The 16,752-nt window shown below is 41.0% G+C and overlaps 1 protein-coding gene across 2 annotated transcripts in view; it reads left to right on the top strand.

Annotated features, from left to right (window-relative positions):
• ACVR1 (activin A receptor type 1) overlaps positions 1-16,752 on the top strand; it is an 82,089-nt gene that overhangs the window by 24,331 nt on the left and 41,006 nt on the right. For both annotated transcript variants that reach the window (XM_034954331.3, XM_034954329.4), the window contains exons 3-4: positions 13,654-13,917; positions 15,912-16,123. In XM_034954331.3, coding sequence (XP_034810222.1) covers positions 13,654-13,917; positions 15,912-16,123 — 476 coding nt within the window. The remainder of the gene's footprint in view (positions 1-13,653; positions 13,918-15,911; positions 16,124-16,752) is intronic.

Below are 16,752 nucleotides of genomic sequence, written 5' to 3'. Positions count from 1 at the left end.
CCTTCCCTTTCTTTCCCATTAATAAGACTAATCATGCTCTAATACTACTATTATACCACCAGGGTGAAGGCAGAACCTCCATGTTTGGCTTTTCTTTTGTCCCTGTACGCATTTGCAGGTGAAGACTATGACACAATTACTTTAAAGGGAATATTGCTCCTTTGGAAATATTTCAAAGCTGAGACGACCCACATTTTATTAAATTTGTAAGCCACAGTTAGATTTTATTATAGCAAGGAAGGCCAGACTTATGCAGAATTTTTTCGCAAGAGATTTCGGCCTGTTCTAGAGAAGACTGCTAGGTACTAAATTATTTTCTGAGTTATCTTGATTTTAGTATTTACAAAGCCATCACTACTCAGACTTTCCAGCCCCACTACCCAATGATGGAAGGAAGGAGATAACTTCAATGGACTTTTTGTTAGGGTTACAAAGGTGCCCCTCTTTGCTGCTGGGGGGAAGAATAGAATAAGCCTTTCTTTGATTTTCTCATTATTAGGGATTCAGGAAGTTCTTGAAGGGGTGAATGAATGGAAGAGAAATGTCTTAGTATTACATTTGTTTCTTCTTCTTCTTAGTATTACATTTGTATCTCTTGTTCAGAATAAAATCTTTTTCTTTGGCATATCATCAAACGGAAGATGTTTTTAGGGAAAGGGATGACATACTAAGGCATTTGCTACTACTGGGACCTAGAATGTAAATATCTGATGAAGCATCATACTTTTAAGACACTGCTTCTTTATCATCAAGTTTTCTTATTTTACAAAATGATCCTATACTAGTTGATGCAAGGTGAGCTCTGACAAAGCATCCTTTTAGCCTTTCCTTCCTGGGAAGTGTTTGTTTCAGCCATGAGTAGTTAAACTAGTGCCACATTCTTTTCTTTCTTGTTTTTTTTTTTTAGTGGACAGTATAAGAGGGGTATGGATAGCAGTATGGTGTGGGAGGATGCTAAAAATTCATTCAAAGAAAGTCAAATATTGAACAGATGAGAAAACAAATTCAACACCCAAGCTCATGAAATGATTTCCTTGTGGTCAACAGTGTGCAGTGCAGTCACTTCTAAGTGTTCTCTTTTATAAAGACAGGTCTCCAGAGTGAGAGGATGAATGCCATCTCCTCTTTATGGAAAAACTTGTAAAGCAGAAGGTTTGTAGGCATGTCATATATGCCACTTTCACTCTTGAAAACACCAAGGAAAATAAAACACACTTAAAAATTAATTTGTAACTCTTAAAACACTGCAGACTGTCCTGCGGAACTTTCCTCTGCAGCCCGGGATGACCTCAGGCAAGATTCCATACAGAATGTTTATTCCTAATAGCCATAGTGACTCAGAACTCATGTCATTCCAAGATAGTGTAAGACACAGGCGAGGTGGCTTTCAAACTTTTGACTGTGACTCACAGCAAGAAACATTTTGGAGTAAGACCCACTGCATAGATAGTGCCCACACACATCTGAAATGAAAATTTCATGAAACAGTAATTACTCTTACTATGTTTAATGTGCACCTATTTCTTGTCTTTTTAAATTTTATTCAGTTTTATTTCACTTGAAAAGACAGACAGAAACCTTGTCTTAAACTACTGAGTTGATTTTGCTACCCAATAGTGGGTCATACCCCATATTGAAATTAAAAAAGACACCAGTCTGCTTCAAGGGTTCACTGTGCAGGTGTTCCTACTGCCCTCATGTGACAGCTCTGACACCTGACCATAGGTCATCTGGTGTATTCCTCAACAAAGCTGGTCTAGAACCTTTTATTTTTTCACAACTCCATGTAGCCTGACCATCCTTTCTCTTTAAGTCAGTGATTTGGGAGGAAGAGGGAAGTTTACATTTGCACCTTCTCAGCCTGGGTCATAACACTGGAGCAGCTGCGGCCTGATTCTCATCAGCTGAATCTGAGCCCTGCAAGCAGGGTGTTTCCTAGAGCCATGGTTAATGCTACATCTAATTCTTTGTTACGGGCTAGAACAGAACATGGACTTTGCTGAGAATATGTATATGGGATGTGGGGAGGAGAGTTGTGGGAAGGAGAGAAACAATAAAAGGAAGAATGAGAAATTCCTCTTGGGCACATGATGGTGACATTCACCTTAAAAAAAAAAAACCTGCCAGTATTTTTTAAATTGGTGATTTGGGGGATTGGGGTGGGGATGTCTCCTTCGTTTTATTTCTTGCTGCATTTGTTTTGTCTTCTGAATTATGGTACCTACACCAAATTAGTTTTAGTTGAAAAACAACAGCAAAACAGATTCATTCAGAAAAGTTACAAAGAATGGGTAGAAAAAAAATTACCAACAGTCCAGTTTAGAATTTGACTTCTCTGATATATATAATACTGTAGCATGCCATGTAGAGTTACAGTAATGACTTCTTTTTATCCTTAACTTCACGTCCCAGTTCATATGCTTCAAATTTCAGTTTTGCAAAGGGTTAGGATCATATTTGACATAGTATTGATGGTCAGAGTCAAAGAATGTGTTCTGAAAGGAAGGCTTTGGCCATGCATAGGAATCAAGCCTTTCTCAGGAAAGACACAAGGCCAAAACACCATCGTTAGTCATCCTCTGTTTCACTATGTCTTTGCGTATATTCTCCTTCGCCTCTCTGTGCTTGTTGCCACCTGGTACAATGGAAACAATAACGGTACCCACCTTGTTGTGAGGAGTCATGAGACTATATGCCGAGTGCCCGGCACACAGTGAGCCCTAGAGCGTGAGAGGCCAGAATGTGGAGGTATTCATTGTTTTATCCCTAGTGTCTAAGACATTACCTGGTGTGCAGTTGGTGCTCAATAAATATTTGACAAATGAATAAATAATGTTGGCTAGAATAATAATTATGGTATTAGAGAAAAGATAATATTATAAGAGACAGTGGGACTGATCTGGGCTGATCACATGCACTCTTTCAAATAATTTATTATGAGTTTGGGAAAAGTGAATCAGTTATAAGACAAACTTATGTTCTTTTAGTCAATTTAAACAGGAGTACCAGTTGACAACACTGGTAGGCATTGGTGACGTAAACATAAGCAAGAAGTGGTTCCTGCTTCAAGAAGTCATAGTCCAGTTGGATACAGCAAAGGTCACAGCACAGCATGAGGCGTATGGACAGGAAAGGCCTGCATTCCACATGGAGCTGGGTTTGGGGCTGGTGATGCAGGGAAGCTAAGTTTTGAAGGATAAGTAGCCATTAGACCAGCCGAGGAGGGACTAAGAAGGACATTGCAGGCAGGGGAAGGGTGAAGTCCAGAGACGTGAGATCATGAGATCGTGAGTGGTCACCATGTCATGAGACGGAATTAAGGTTGAGAGTTGAGCCCTGCAGGCATGGCAGAGCCTTATGCTAAGGTGTTTGTCTTCTATCCTGAAGGCAATGGAGAACTGTGGAGAGATTAAGTAGGTGCAGTTTGTGTTTTGAAAGAGTGGTGTGTGGTGAAAGTGGATCATAGAGTGTGGCAAGATGAGAAGTAAAGGGATGGGAAAAACTAATCCTCCTGCAGTTTAGGGATAGGCAGGCACACATACTCCATTCTCAAAGGCATCCCAACTGTAGCAACTAAATGGTGGCAAACAAAACAAAAACAAAGCCTTAGTGCGAACGTAGAACTGTTACAGGTGGCTCACAAATGATATTAACAGTGACAAAACAACAATAATCTAATAATAATGCTATTGCTAGTTTTATTATGAAAGCAGAAGCCAGAGCTGCTGACTTTTCTAACAACTTTTGCAGGACATTTAAATCCCTCTAGCTGGCCCTTTGTTCCTGTGTTGCCATGGAGTGTCAATAAGCCCAGCTCAGAATAACCCAGGCAGTGAAATGAGAGGTACGGCTTGCTCACTGGCATGTTGGCTGGCCAGGTTACACTGTTTTCATTGCTCCCATCTTGGGAGGAGCACTGGGCAGCTGGTTGCCCTGGCAGCTGTGAAGGTGTATGTCTCTTGGCTGCCCAGAGTTTGAAACGGAACCAAAACTTGCCTGCCTACTGAGCATGTGCAGCTCCTGACTGAGCTGATAGCAACTGAAAATAGCCCACTGAGCACCTGTCCCTTGTACACCAGCCCCTGGCCGACTGCCATTTAGGACAATGTGGACTTACTCAGTAGACAGGTGAGGTGCTGAGCAGATTTTAATGGTCTGAGGAAGATCTTGGGAACTTTGGCCCTACTTACAAGGAAGAAAAAAAAAGCAGCAGGCTTCTGAGCAGTTCCATTTGGTGCTTCTGTGGTTAGTGGGTGGCCACACTGGCTATGTATGTACAGTATGTGCCTGAAGACTTCATATTGTTCTCCTTACAGCAGTTCAGTAAACTAAGTAAGTTTTCTCTTCGAGAGAAAGGCTTTCCTAAAAGTCTCCTAGTGGTAGCCATCCATGGTTTATACAGCCTCAGCTTTAGAAAGTTTTGGAGTTAAACTATTTTGTTTCATTTTATACCTGCTCTTTAATCCCTAGTGATTGTTAGCCATTTCTACAAGGTGTCTCTTTGCTAGATTATTATTTCTCAGTAGTCCAAATATTGGCACAAGTACAATCACAGAATAGAATCCCAGCATGTCAGGAGCTGTCTGTTCCCTTTTGGGATTTCTTCCATTTCCTTCTGGACTTTAATCTCCTCAGTAAGCTTGCCATTGTTGGACAGACTTGGTGGCCAGTGTGGATGGAAGCAGGCTCTGGAAGGAAATGCTTATGAAATGACTGGTGGCATTAAAGCTACTATTTAAAAGTGACCCTTTGTAGATACTTGGGTTATCTTTAGGCTGTCAGTGATCTGCAGCTACAGGAGCCAGAGGGAATCTGCGGAAACTCTTGTTTGTTGCTCTCGCCTGGATTTGTGTTTAGATATTCTTGCTCCCCAGCCAGTGGCCTCGTGACACATCTCAGATTTAGCTGGCTTTCTTCTGCCAAAGTCCAAGATTATTGTGGAAGCTGGGAATGGTTTGCCATGGCACAGATTGAAGGGAAGGGATTGTGTGTTTGAAAAGCCAGTTCAGCTTCACAGCACTCAAATGAGATGCTTTCTGTTTCTACCTGGAGTGTAGGCACCTGGAGCCTTTCTGTGGGCCCAGGGGTAAAAAGGGACATGCTCAAAATGACTCAAATTTAACTGTCTCATTGTGACTGTAAGATCTTTATTCTGTGACTGATAAGCCAATCTTGTTCAATATGTTAAACCTGAGAATTAATGAATTGTTTTGGACTATATTAATTAGACTGATAGGGGAAAGAAGATATGTAAAGCAAAGATCAAGTTATAAAGGCTGGGATACAGAGGCACAGGCACATCTTCCTGGGGTTGAAGACATGGGATTCCTTTCTTCATTAACCTTTCATGGAGTTCTGGACTTGGTAGGGCCTTGGGAAATGAATGGGGAAATTGGAGGATAGGGAAGTAGCATTATCAGAGGCTTGGACTCTGCCCCAAGTTTTTACCCTTTTGACTGTTATTTTAAAATCGCTTTGGCTTCATCTAGGATGGAAAGTAAATACAGTAGCCCCCTATTTATCCATCGGGAATACATTCCAAGACCCCCGGTGGATGCCTGAAACCACAGATAGTATTGAACCTTATATATACTATATCTTTTCCTATGTCTAGGATAAAGTTTAATTTATAAATTAGGCACAGGAAGAGATTAACAACAATAGCAAAGTAAAATAGAACAATTATAACAATAGGCTGGCATCACCACTCTTGTGCTTTGGGGCAGTTATTAAGTAAAGGAAGGGTTCCTTGAACGCACCTGCAATACCATGGCAGTGGATCTGGTAACCAAGACATCTGCTCAGTGACTAGCAGGATGGTAGCATCTACAATGTGGGTACACTGGACAAACGGATGATTCATGTCCTGGGCAGGATGGAGCTGGACAACGTGAGATTCCATCATGCTACTCAAACAGCACACAACTTAGAACTTAGGAAATGTTCATTTCTGGAATTTTTTGCTTAATATTTTTGGACTGTGGTTGATGGTAGGTAACTGAAATAGTGGAAAGTGAAACGGTGGATAAGGGGGGATAAGTGGGGACTACTGTAGTCTGGAAGTTACTTTGTTCCCTATGTGCTTTTCTCTGGGGCAGGATAGGTTGTGGAGCTAGGGAAGGGGAGTTTAACTAATTCAGGACATTTTCACCTTTAGCTGTGGGTGCCACAGTGCCTAAAGGCTGCATTTCAAGACTTGTTAAACAAATTGGAGCCCTGCTTAACTTTTGAAGGGTTTGTCTCTGTGGTTTGAAAGCTTCCAGAAAGGCTGTAGGGGTGTGGTGGAGGCTCGCTGATGGTAACCACAGCTAAGATTGGCAACCTTGGAGGAGGCCCAGTCCATGAATCCCAGAGAGAGAGGTAGAGTAGGATGCAAGAAGAGAAATTGAAGTGGAGAGCTAAGCACAAAAGCCACCCGCTGGCTTTTTCTCCACTGTTCTATCTCATCTAGAGCCCATTGTTAAATGTTTCCTGTAAAACCAAAATTCTCAGTGTAGAGCCCAGGTAGGAAACCCTTACTGAAATGCCATACACTCTCTGGTTAGCCCGAGGAGGTGGGGGAAACAATGAAAAGTGATTCCTCAGAATCAACCATTCTTCCTGTGGCGCGAACAGAGCTTCCAGCCTGAGACATTCAATCGATGGAACCACATTCCTGGCTCTCTCCTAAGACTAAACAAGGAATGACTTCTGAAGTGTTTACAATTCACTGGGACTTTCTTCCCTGTTCCTCCAGATTATTCTACTCTCTGTTACTCTCCCTATAACTAGAGCTCCACTTAGACATGGCCATTGGCACATACGCTGAGGAGACAGTATTTTTTGGTTTTTAAAGTATTCCTCAGTAGGCGGTTCCTGGTAGGCCTTGTAATCCTTTGTTTCTCTGAAGCAGAGATTCAACAAGTTTGAAGACAGAATGAAGAAAGGGGTCATTATTTTCTCCCATATTAAGGAGTTTAAACAACTCCTTAATATGCTGTATTTGTTAAAGCCAAGTCTTTGCAACATTCAGAGAATCATAAATGGAAAAGACAGACCAATATCGTCTTAGGTCATTACCCCACAGTGTTCTTTAATTTGTTAGTCACTTGAAAACAGGCTGAGTTTTTTGGCTTCTAAATAGAAGGTGTGGCTGCTGCAATAGGCTTAATTTACAGGGATTATTTCAGAGACAAGGAGTCAGCCCAGACACAAAATAAACAGATGGCACTTTTTTTTTTTTTCTCAGCTTCAGCAGTTCAAATGCAGGATGACTTAGGAATCCTTATCACCTTCAGCAGAGCAAGAAGGGGAAGATGATGTAATTCTCTCTTCCCCACTCTCTATTGAAGGTGCCATTATTTCACCGATAGGGATAAAATATGGCAGCAAAGACCAGGGAAAAAATGACAGCAAGGAGCAGGGGCAGCTTTTTCTCTACTAGGCAGCCAAGTCCTGCACTGACCCCTCCAAGCTGACGAGTTGCAGGTATGTGTTGTGTTTTGATGATTCTAATCACCATAGCCCAGAGTCCTCAAATCAACCATCCAGAGAAGGACCACCCACAGAGCCCAGCTGTTCTATTAATGTATTAAATAGTTCCTCATTTTTTTAAGGAACGCTTGTATTTTACCTGTTCTTTTAACAAATTAACAAGCAAACAATAAACCTACCACACCACAAAATATTAATCTTCTATATTCGTGAGCCCAAGTAGGTGAACAGATGTGATGGTATGGCAAGCTCTTCTAGGAAGAAATGGTTTGCTCAGGCATGCCGGCTTGGTGACTAAGCCCTGCCTTAAGATCTGTGCTGACATTTAAAGACTTTATGGGCTCAGCCTGCTCTGAAAACCAGCATCAGGTCTCTTTCCACCTCTAAATCCTTTCTGTGAAGGGAAAATTCATTCTGAAGCAAATATTCGTCAGGCTTGCACTCCTGCCAACCACTGATGCTGTTGTGGGGTATGTAATGAACGGTGAGCAAAGTATTAATAGATGCAACTCACCCTCATGGTGCTTACAATCTATAGGAAAGGTGACATTCAACAGCCATGCAGACACAAGTATGGCTGTAGCTAAAGGGGGGTTCCTACTTTAAATCTGGGTGTGTGAACAAAGGCTTCTCTGAGGAAGTAACATGTAAGGTGAAATCTGCACAGTAGAAAGGCACTAACTAGGTGGAGAGGTGTTGACTGGAGGGAGATAAGCATTCAAAGTGGAAGGAATTCCATACTTAAAAGGACCTGAGATCCCTAAGCAGGAAGAAGAGGTCTTTTAAGAACTTCCAGTAACGGAAGAGGAGACTGAAGAGCATGCAAGGATCAGGTCAGCCAGCAGTTGTAGGCCAGGTTAATGACTGGTCTCTACTTTGAGTGTGATGGAAGCCCGAGAGAGTCAGGCTTGTGTATCTGAATGAATGAGAATGCCATTTCCTGAGGCAGGGAACATTGGAGGAAGAATACATCTAGAGTTCAAAATCATGGAAGTTTTTGTTGTTGATATTCAATTTATATGCAATCTTCTTTGAATGCCTCTATTTGCCCCCATAACTGCTGAAATTCATTTTCTTCTTGGCTTTACAACAACTAGGTGTCAGTCTCTCGGATAAGGAAAAAAAATGATTTGAGTTCCCTAAATGAGTGTTTTATAATGAGAGATTATTTAGGCACTGGGTGTATTTTATCCCTGAACGTATAGCCTGTCCTCTTGTCAGAGGATCAAATGCCCTTCACTAGGCATTCCAGACGGACCTTTGTGTTTCTGTCTTAGGAGCAGGCTTGCTGGCAGTGATACCTAGCATTGCAAAATCCTTCTTAAAGCCTTTGTTTAATGCCAGAGATCTCAAATGCTTTCAATTCTGGAGAGGTGCCAAACTGTGCTCCTGGATTAGGAGACGATGGAAGGACTCCTATAATCTATAAACCTCATATAAGCTTGCCATTTCAAATGAATGAATTGTTTAGAGTGTTGGAAGGAGTCCAGGGATACTTGAGTTCCTTTTTTAGCTATACAAATTTTGAGCTATTGGACTTTTATAATTACAGTCTAATTTCTGCATTATGATTTGTACTACTTTGAGGTGAACTTGTAAAAAATTCAGCCTGTTCCTTTTGCTGCCCTCTAGGACAAATCATGGCCATGGGCCGGTTTGTTTACTTGTAGCATTTTCTTATTTGTCTTTTATGTCAAAGACATCAGTGGGAAATGTTGGTTTTTGTGCACCATTTAGAGTAATACTCAGTTTCAATGCCTTAAAGCATTGCAGAGTGCATGACTGGGCAGGCGTGAATAGGTAAGTCCACAGTGTTGTGATTGCTAAAGTCCCACTTAAACATAAATGTGAATACTTTTACCATGAAGTACAAGATTATACCAAATTGTGGACAGTTTTCAAAAGTCCACGATGTTCTTTGGTCTGCCTCTCTCTCTGCTAGTCCGGCATTAGACTCGGAGGAGGTGTGCCCAGGTGGTGAACTGAGGATCATACAGAGCAGGAAAAATCTTTTTAAAGAGCTGGCCATGGTGAACTCCTGGGATTCCCAGCCTGCACCGCTGGTTTGTGGAGCCAGCCCCGTATTCTCCCTGGCGGTTCCGAAGCAGTCCCTGTTTGTGGTCAGAACTCCCTGCTGTTCCCAGCCAGCCCAGGCTGCGAGTGTTTTCACACGGCTCTGGCTCTGGTGATACAAAGGGCACGCAGTGCCAGCCATAACACTGAGTAATGCCGGGAGGTGCCTTCTAGAACAAATAATGTGGGTGAGCTCTGCAGAGAGGGAATACCTCTGGCTTGACATTTAAATTACTGAATTATTCAAATGAATGTCAATTAGGTGGAGTAGACTTTCTGCCTTCTGCCAGGGCACTTCCTGGATATTCGCACAGGCAAGTGTAAAATACTTTACATCAGATACGGTGCTTCCTGTCAGTACTGTTGAAAATCAGTCACAGAATCTGATTATCTGTTCCTTGGTGTTCCTTGATGTGTACTGTATTTATATCACAGCCTGAAAGATTAGGAGTCCACACACCCATACCTGTGGCCCTGAAAAGGGTTTTGTGATCATTCTCGAACCCCACCCCCACTCCCACACCAAATAAAATATCACAGGCCCACACATGTTATGCTTATTCCTAAATTTGACAAGACTGAAAAAGTGAGTCATGGACATTTGGAGTCCTGCTGTCTTCCTTAGAATTGTGGATATTAAGATCCGAGAATGCTATTACTACCTTGCTTTAAACCTTCTTTGTTGACTTCATAATTCTAGTTCAGAAAATACTTCCATCTACTCCACTCTGTCAGATGAAATTGCCAAGGTGGCACGTAGCGAATGTGAGTGTGTGCATGCATGTGTGTGCACCTGTGTGGTCATCCTGTCATTCTTATGAATTTAGGGTCTTCATTTATATTTGGGTATATATAAAAAATAAATACATGATGAAGGACTTTGCTAATTAGTTATATGGGAATATACAAAGTAAGAAGATTGAACAGTGGATGAGGAACAGAATAGGAAAGAGAAGTTAGTGAAGGTTTTGTACTTCCCTGTTAGCTGTTAGACTCAGCTCAGGGTTCTTTCATATCAGAGATTGAGTTAATTATTACATATCATTAACAGTTGTCTTTCCTTGCCTTTTTCCCCAGTTGTGGAGGGTAGGTTATGAAAACCCTGGTATTTCACATCTTACTGAAAAGAATCACCAACTTACAGGCAGTTAATCCCTGGTTGTCCACATACAACTACAGGAAGTATATAAAGAATTTAAGGAGAGTGCTTAATAAACAGATGAATCTCTTTGATTTAGTTTGTGACCCTGCAGGATTAAAGCCTAGGTACACCACAGAGTTAGGTATAATGAGTTAAATTTTACTGAAGGTGATATTTACTTGAGGCTGTCACGTCTGGCAAACTCTTTAGGTTATAGTCCAAACGTCTGCCAGGCTCCCTGCACAGCCTGTCAAAAACTAGAGACCTTGGAAAAGCAGTGCCCCTTCCTGCATCTGTGTACTCAGAATTTAGTTTGGGATGGAACTTTAAAAACAGTTTATTTTGAGAGCACATTAGAGAAATGATTGTTGTTGTTACTTTATTTTTTTAAAATTTGGCATTTTTAAATTACAAGCATGGGTGTCCTTAATCCTTTGGTTCCCTGGACTGTCCGTTTAGGACCATTTAGGACCAATGATGAGCAGGCTCTCTTCTAGTCTAGCGTTGCTGGTTTATTGTTATTCTTAGCAGCCCATACGTTCAGCGAGCTGAGTAAATCATACTCGTCAACTCATTATCAGTCCATGAACAGCTCTCTCCTACTTTATTTTTATTTTGCTCCTTCATCCCAGCGCTAACCCCTTATCCCCAAACCAGTGTCAACAGGCACATACTCTTCAATGGGTTAGGTATATATCCTGGGGTATCTATGATCTTTTAAAAGTACTCGGGATGTTAAAATACATGTTTGTGTTTCAAATTTACATAAATTGCATTATTTCAGGTTTAAGCATAGTCTTTTCAATTCTCTGCCATAGATCACAAGCAAATTAGTCTGACACCATGAACTCTCCCCCTCACTCCACCCATCCACTTCCCTCCAAAGAATCATCACCTGTTGGGCAGCATAGTTGGCAGCCCTCAGCCTGCTTTGTGCCATTCAAGAGTGGCAAGCATGTCTAGACTCCCTGGAAATATTATCTTTCAGCTCTCTTTTGGCAAGTGTAAACTTTTTGCTGGATTATGTCAACAGATATACATGTTTCTCGTCCTCATAGAAATAGATTGGTGCTGGAATTTCCTTCGGATTTCTCCAGGCAAGGAACATAAAGACTATCTCTTTGCTCATTAAAACTTTTGCTCATTAAGAATGTTTGAGGGCTCTTGATTCTCAGGGGTGAGACTGGTGACATACATAGACTGTCAGCGGCTATTTTGGATTTTCTGCTTTCAGGCATGTCTTTGCTCTTGGATGAGCCCCTTGTGGTTTTCAAAGGAACTAGCAAGTCAATTATAAATAGAAGGCTGTGTCTGTGTGTCTGCATGCACTTACTCTGTGGGACGAGGCACCCACATTACAGTGGGCAGTGAACTATTTTTCCACTTCTTTGAAGAGGGAAGAAGAAAGATTAAGAATGCTTTTCTCTTTTTGAGATAACCCACATCTCTACACACACCCACACAAATCTGTGTAAATGAACTTGACATTTTCAAAGACCTTACCTTAAGGTCTCCTCTGGAAAGCACAGCCACCCGACCTGTTATTTTAAGAAAGAAGCATTTATCTCATAGACCCACTACTGAGGGTTCAGGGATTAGAAGGCAGCCTCTATGTGCCATAGACCTTTGGAGGGAGCTCTGAAAGCTGAATTTCCTAATATGAACAGTGCTTCGGCAAAAGTGGCCTCAGCTAACTAATCAGTGGCCTCTAGGACTTGGCTGTTTACATTTTATCCTCTGTTTCCTTCCCCACTAGTAGAAACTGTGGGGCCAGCAAGTCTAAACTAATCCTACTGACAAGGGAAGGAGAAAAGAGTAATGTGAAAATGCAGATGCAAATAAGTATTCTCAGAAAGAGACAGTTAAGCAGAGTGATTAGATGTGCTTCCCTGATCATCCGTTTCTGCCTCTTTCTATTGCACCTTGAACTCCCTAGGTGTGTATTCTTCCAGTGGTCCCACCTGTCACCTTACTGTTCAAACATTATTCAGTTCTCTTGGTCTCCTTGTGCCCTCATTCTCCATATTTGGCACCATTTTTTTCCTGCCAGCCAAAAATTCTTAAGCAGCTGTTAATTCCCACTATAATCTATGTAAACTTTAGTGTTACCACTAGTGAAAAAGTTAGTCTAGGCATCTAGCTGGAAATTGGTACCATGGATTGTAATTATAGATTGTACAGCCTTGCAAACTCTTATTATATTACAGGTTGAACATCTCAAATCCCAAAACCTGATACTTGAACTGCTCTGGAATCCAAACCTTTTTTAGCATTGACCCAATGCTCAATAGAAATGCTCATTGGAGCATTTTGAATTCTGGATTTTTGGATTTGAGATGCTCAGCCAGGATAAATACAACTATTCCCCAATCCAGAAAAATTTTTAAATTTGAAACGTTTCTGGTCTCAAACATTTCGAGTAAGGGATACTCAGTTTGTAGTATATTTCTGCCATGTACCTGCAAGAATGTCAGCATTCCTTGTTTTACGAGTTGATGGGGATTTGTACAGAGCTAGCAAAAATTAGTATTAATAGCTGCCATATATTTAGGAGCTTTTTTTTTGGAATAGAATAAAGGTGATAAACATTATGTTCCAGTAAAACATTTTATTTTGATGCAATAATTGGGATCTGAGAGCCAATCACGCTGAAGGTTATATGAACACCACAGGGGGAGAAGCTCATTTTCAGAAGTCTGTGGACAGATGATAGTCAGTCTTTGTCCTAATATGATCTAAAAGGGTGCACAGCTTATATAAATGAATCGCTATGTTGAAAGGCAATTATTATTTGTTGGTTGGTTAGGTGACAAGGTGACAGAATGTGGACCTCATGGTTGATGGTGATGCTTAGCTTGACTTTCTGTTGATAGAGGTGTTTGGAATGGTCATTCCCTCAATGAAGGTGAAACTCATACGGTAATTCCTCTTTTTTTTTTTTTTCCCTTCCTTTCTCTCCTTTGCAGATGAGAAGCCCAAAGTCAGCCCCAAACTCTACATGTGTGTGTGTGAAGGTCTCTCCTGCGGTAATGAGGACCACTGTGAAGGCCAGCAGTGCTTTTCCTCACTGAGCATCAACGATGGCTTCCACGTCTACCAGAAAGGCTGCTTCCAGGTTTATGAGCAGGGAAAGATGACCTGTAAGACCCCGCCGTCCCCTGGCCAAGCCGTGGAGTGCTGCCAAGGGGACTGGTGTAACAGGAACATCACTGCCCAGCTGCCCACTAAAGGTTCCCATGGACTTTTCTGTTTCTAGATCAAGGGGTTTTGTTAGTGTTGTCCTGGGTCCGTGTGGGTTAAAGATCTAAGTAGCTGTGAGGCATTCCACCTACATTTTGAATCAGAGGCGAAGAGCTACAAGGAAGGTCGCCCTGGGTGAAGAAGAGAAAGGAACAGCCTTTTGGCATCTAAAAGAAGGATGGGCATTTTGGGGAATGTAAGCAAGGTGATGTCCATCTTGGGGACAGCTTAGCTGACCAGTTAGCTTTCTCTTGGTTGCTGTGACTCAGGTGAACAGCTCCCAATACCTTTTTATGTTACTGACCCATGATGTCATTCATAATTTCTGAAACAATTCTGCTAGTAAATACTCATCTCTGTGTCAAGTGTGTAGGGAGGAAAACAGAATGTACTGGTGACTGAGTGGAATGCCTTTCCTGTTTTATGAGGAAGGAGATAAAAGAAGGCTCACTGACCTCTTCTCCCATATCTGATGCCTAGTGACCCTATCACTGAAACTTGAAGCAGGATGAGATTTCACACAAACCCTGTAGTTTTTGTGGAATCTTCTCTCTACCATCAGTACAGATTGCATATGCTAAGGAAACCAGTCCAGCTCTGAAACTGTTTCCCTATTAAATGAGCCCTAAATTGCAGTCTTAAAGTCTCTGCAAACATTTATGTAAACTCATTCTAAGCCAAATTTATTCTCTTACCATATAGTACATTTTTAATAGGTTTAGTTATTTAATTTTGCACTCAGAAAAAAGAAACAAACCAAAAAGTGGAGGAGAGGTAACGATGAGCATCCAAAACTAGAAATGTCAGCCAGCAAGGAAGGAGGCAGAAGAACAAAAAAGCTGATGCAAGATCATGTTCTAGTAATTTTGAAGTTATGGTGATGACTTTAAGGCATATGGAAAAGGTTAAATTCTGACAAGCAAATAGGATTGAATAATCAAAGAGGGTTTTAAAAGAGATCAAGTATTTACATGGTTAAAACTAAAAGGGTCCTTGATGGAATAAAATTTACTGTTATACTTTGTGAGTTAAATTTTTATTAATTGGGTGGATAGACATAAACAAATGTCTGAATTCATACAAACATTATTATACCAACTGCGAAGTTTCTAATCTGCAGATCACTCTGCTAGACCTCGAGTTTTAATAGAAGATTTTTTTTTTTTATTTTAAGGACATTCTAATCTGATTAGCGTGGCCACAGTATTTATAATTCAGTGTTGCATTTTGTTAGTTTTACACTTTCTCATGCAAATGACATATGCCATGGAGTATGATGTATGCCAAGCTGTTGATTAGTTGGGCTTGGAAAGTTAAACAAATACGTAAAGGAAGTTAGGCTTGTGATCGGATGGCTGAAGAGACCAGTAATATGGAAATGGGTAAGGCCTCTGTAGTGAAGAACAGGGCCTGATGACATAATGTCATGAAGAGGTCTGAACCCAGGGAGGGAATCAGTGAATGAATGTCTGAATAAGCGAGTAAATGAAGAGAGGAATGAATGGTTCCTAGGCAGAAATTGTGATGTAAAAAAAATCAATGAGAAATCAGCAGTAGACACCCAGGATTTATTAAAGACAGAGACCACAGCTGGGTAATTTGGTTTTAGCTCAGGTAGCCCTTTCTCTTAAGGATAGTACAGTGTCTGTAAGGGCTTGATGGTGAAACATACCAAATCCAAGTTAATAAGAGTAATATCAAAGATTTGTACAGTACTTTATATTTTAAAAGCATTCTCACATTCATACATTAATACAATTGATTCTCAGTGGAATTTTTTCAAATTCTAGTTGTGTCTAATTGAATGATGGTTAAAATGTCTGGGCCATTGGCCAGGTATTAGGAAGTATTTTAGTTTTAATACTTCGTGAGTTGTGAGACTGTGTGGTCAGGATGAGGAGCTTCTTGTTAGGATATTGGTTATGCTAATAATAAGTAAGCAGTGATCCTTACAACTAATTCCCCTTTTCCCCCCCAACTCCAGGAAAATCCTTCCCTGGAACACAGAATTTCCACTTGGAGGTTGGCCTCATTATTCTCTCTGTAGTGTTCGCAGTATGTCTTTTAGCCTGCCTGCTGGGAGTTGCTCTCCGAAAATTTAAAAGGCGCAACCAAGAACGCCTCAATCCCCGAGACGTGGAGTATGGCACTATCGAAGGGCTCATCACCACCAATGTTGGAGACAGCACTTTAGCAGTAAGTCATGACCCCACAGGAAATCCCAAGCATAAGGAAGATGTCTGGAGACACGTTCTTATTTCGAGCATGAAACGCTAACCAGTAATGAGTGACTGAACAGTGTACACACATGCTGTTGGTTACTTATGTCCTAAACAAGCACATGCTGGCACCTGTGTAGTCTTCCCATATCAGAACAGCCATTTTAGATAGACATTTAAATAAGGGATGGGATTTATTTTAGTAGTGTTGGTAGTTAGTTACTTTTCTCTGAGGAGTAAAGCAAAAGAGACAGAGAATGGTTGCCTACAATTTTGGAGGGTTGGAATTTGTGGTCTTCAGTTACTCTATTTTTAGCCATAAAAGTGCTCTTTTAAAAAGGCACCTTTTGCTGAATATTAAATATTAATTTCCTTTCTAGATTATTTCAACACCCTGTAATTTAAGGCTTAAAAACTTGACATCCTAAAAAGCAGCTTTTAAATTTTGTATGCTCCTGTGGTGCCCCCTTGTGGAGTGCAGTCATTTGGTTAAACCGGTGTTGTCCAATAGAAACATGTGCATCACATACGTAATTTAAAATTTTCAAGTAGCCACCTTAAAAACAAACACATGAAAAAACCCAAAAAGTTTCTTAAAATTAGATT

Source organism: Pan paniscus, chromosome 13 (genome assembly GCF_029289425.2).
Source record: "Pan paniscus chromosome 13, NHGRI_mPanPan1-v2.0_pri, whole genome shotgun sequence".
Lineage (NCBI taxonomy): Eukaryota > Metazoa > Chordata > Mammalia > Primates > Hominidae > Pan > Pan paniscus.
The sequence above is the reverse complement of the archived record's forward strand: the minus strand, read 5'-3'. Positions and strand labels throughout refer to the sequence as shown.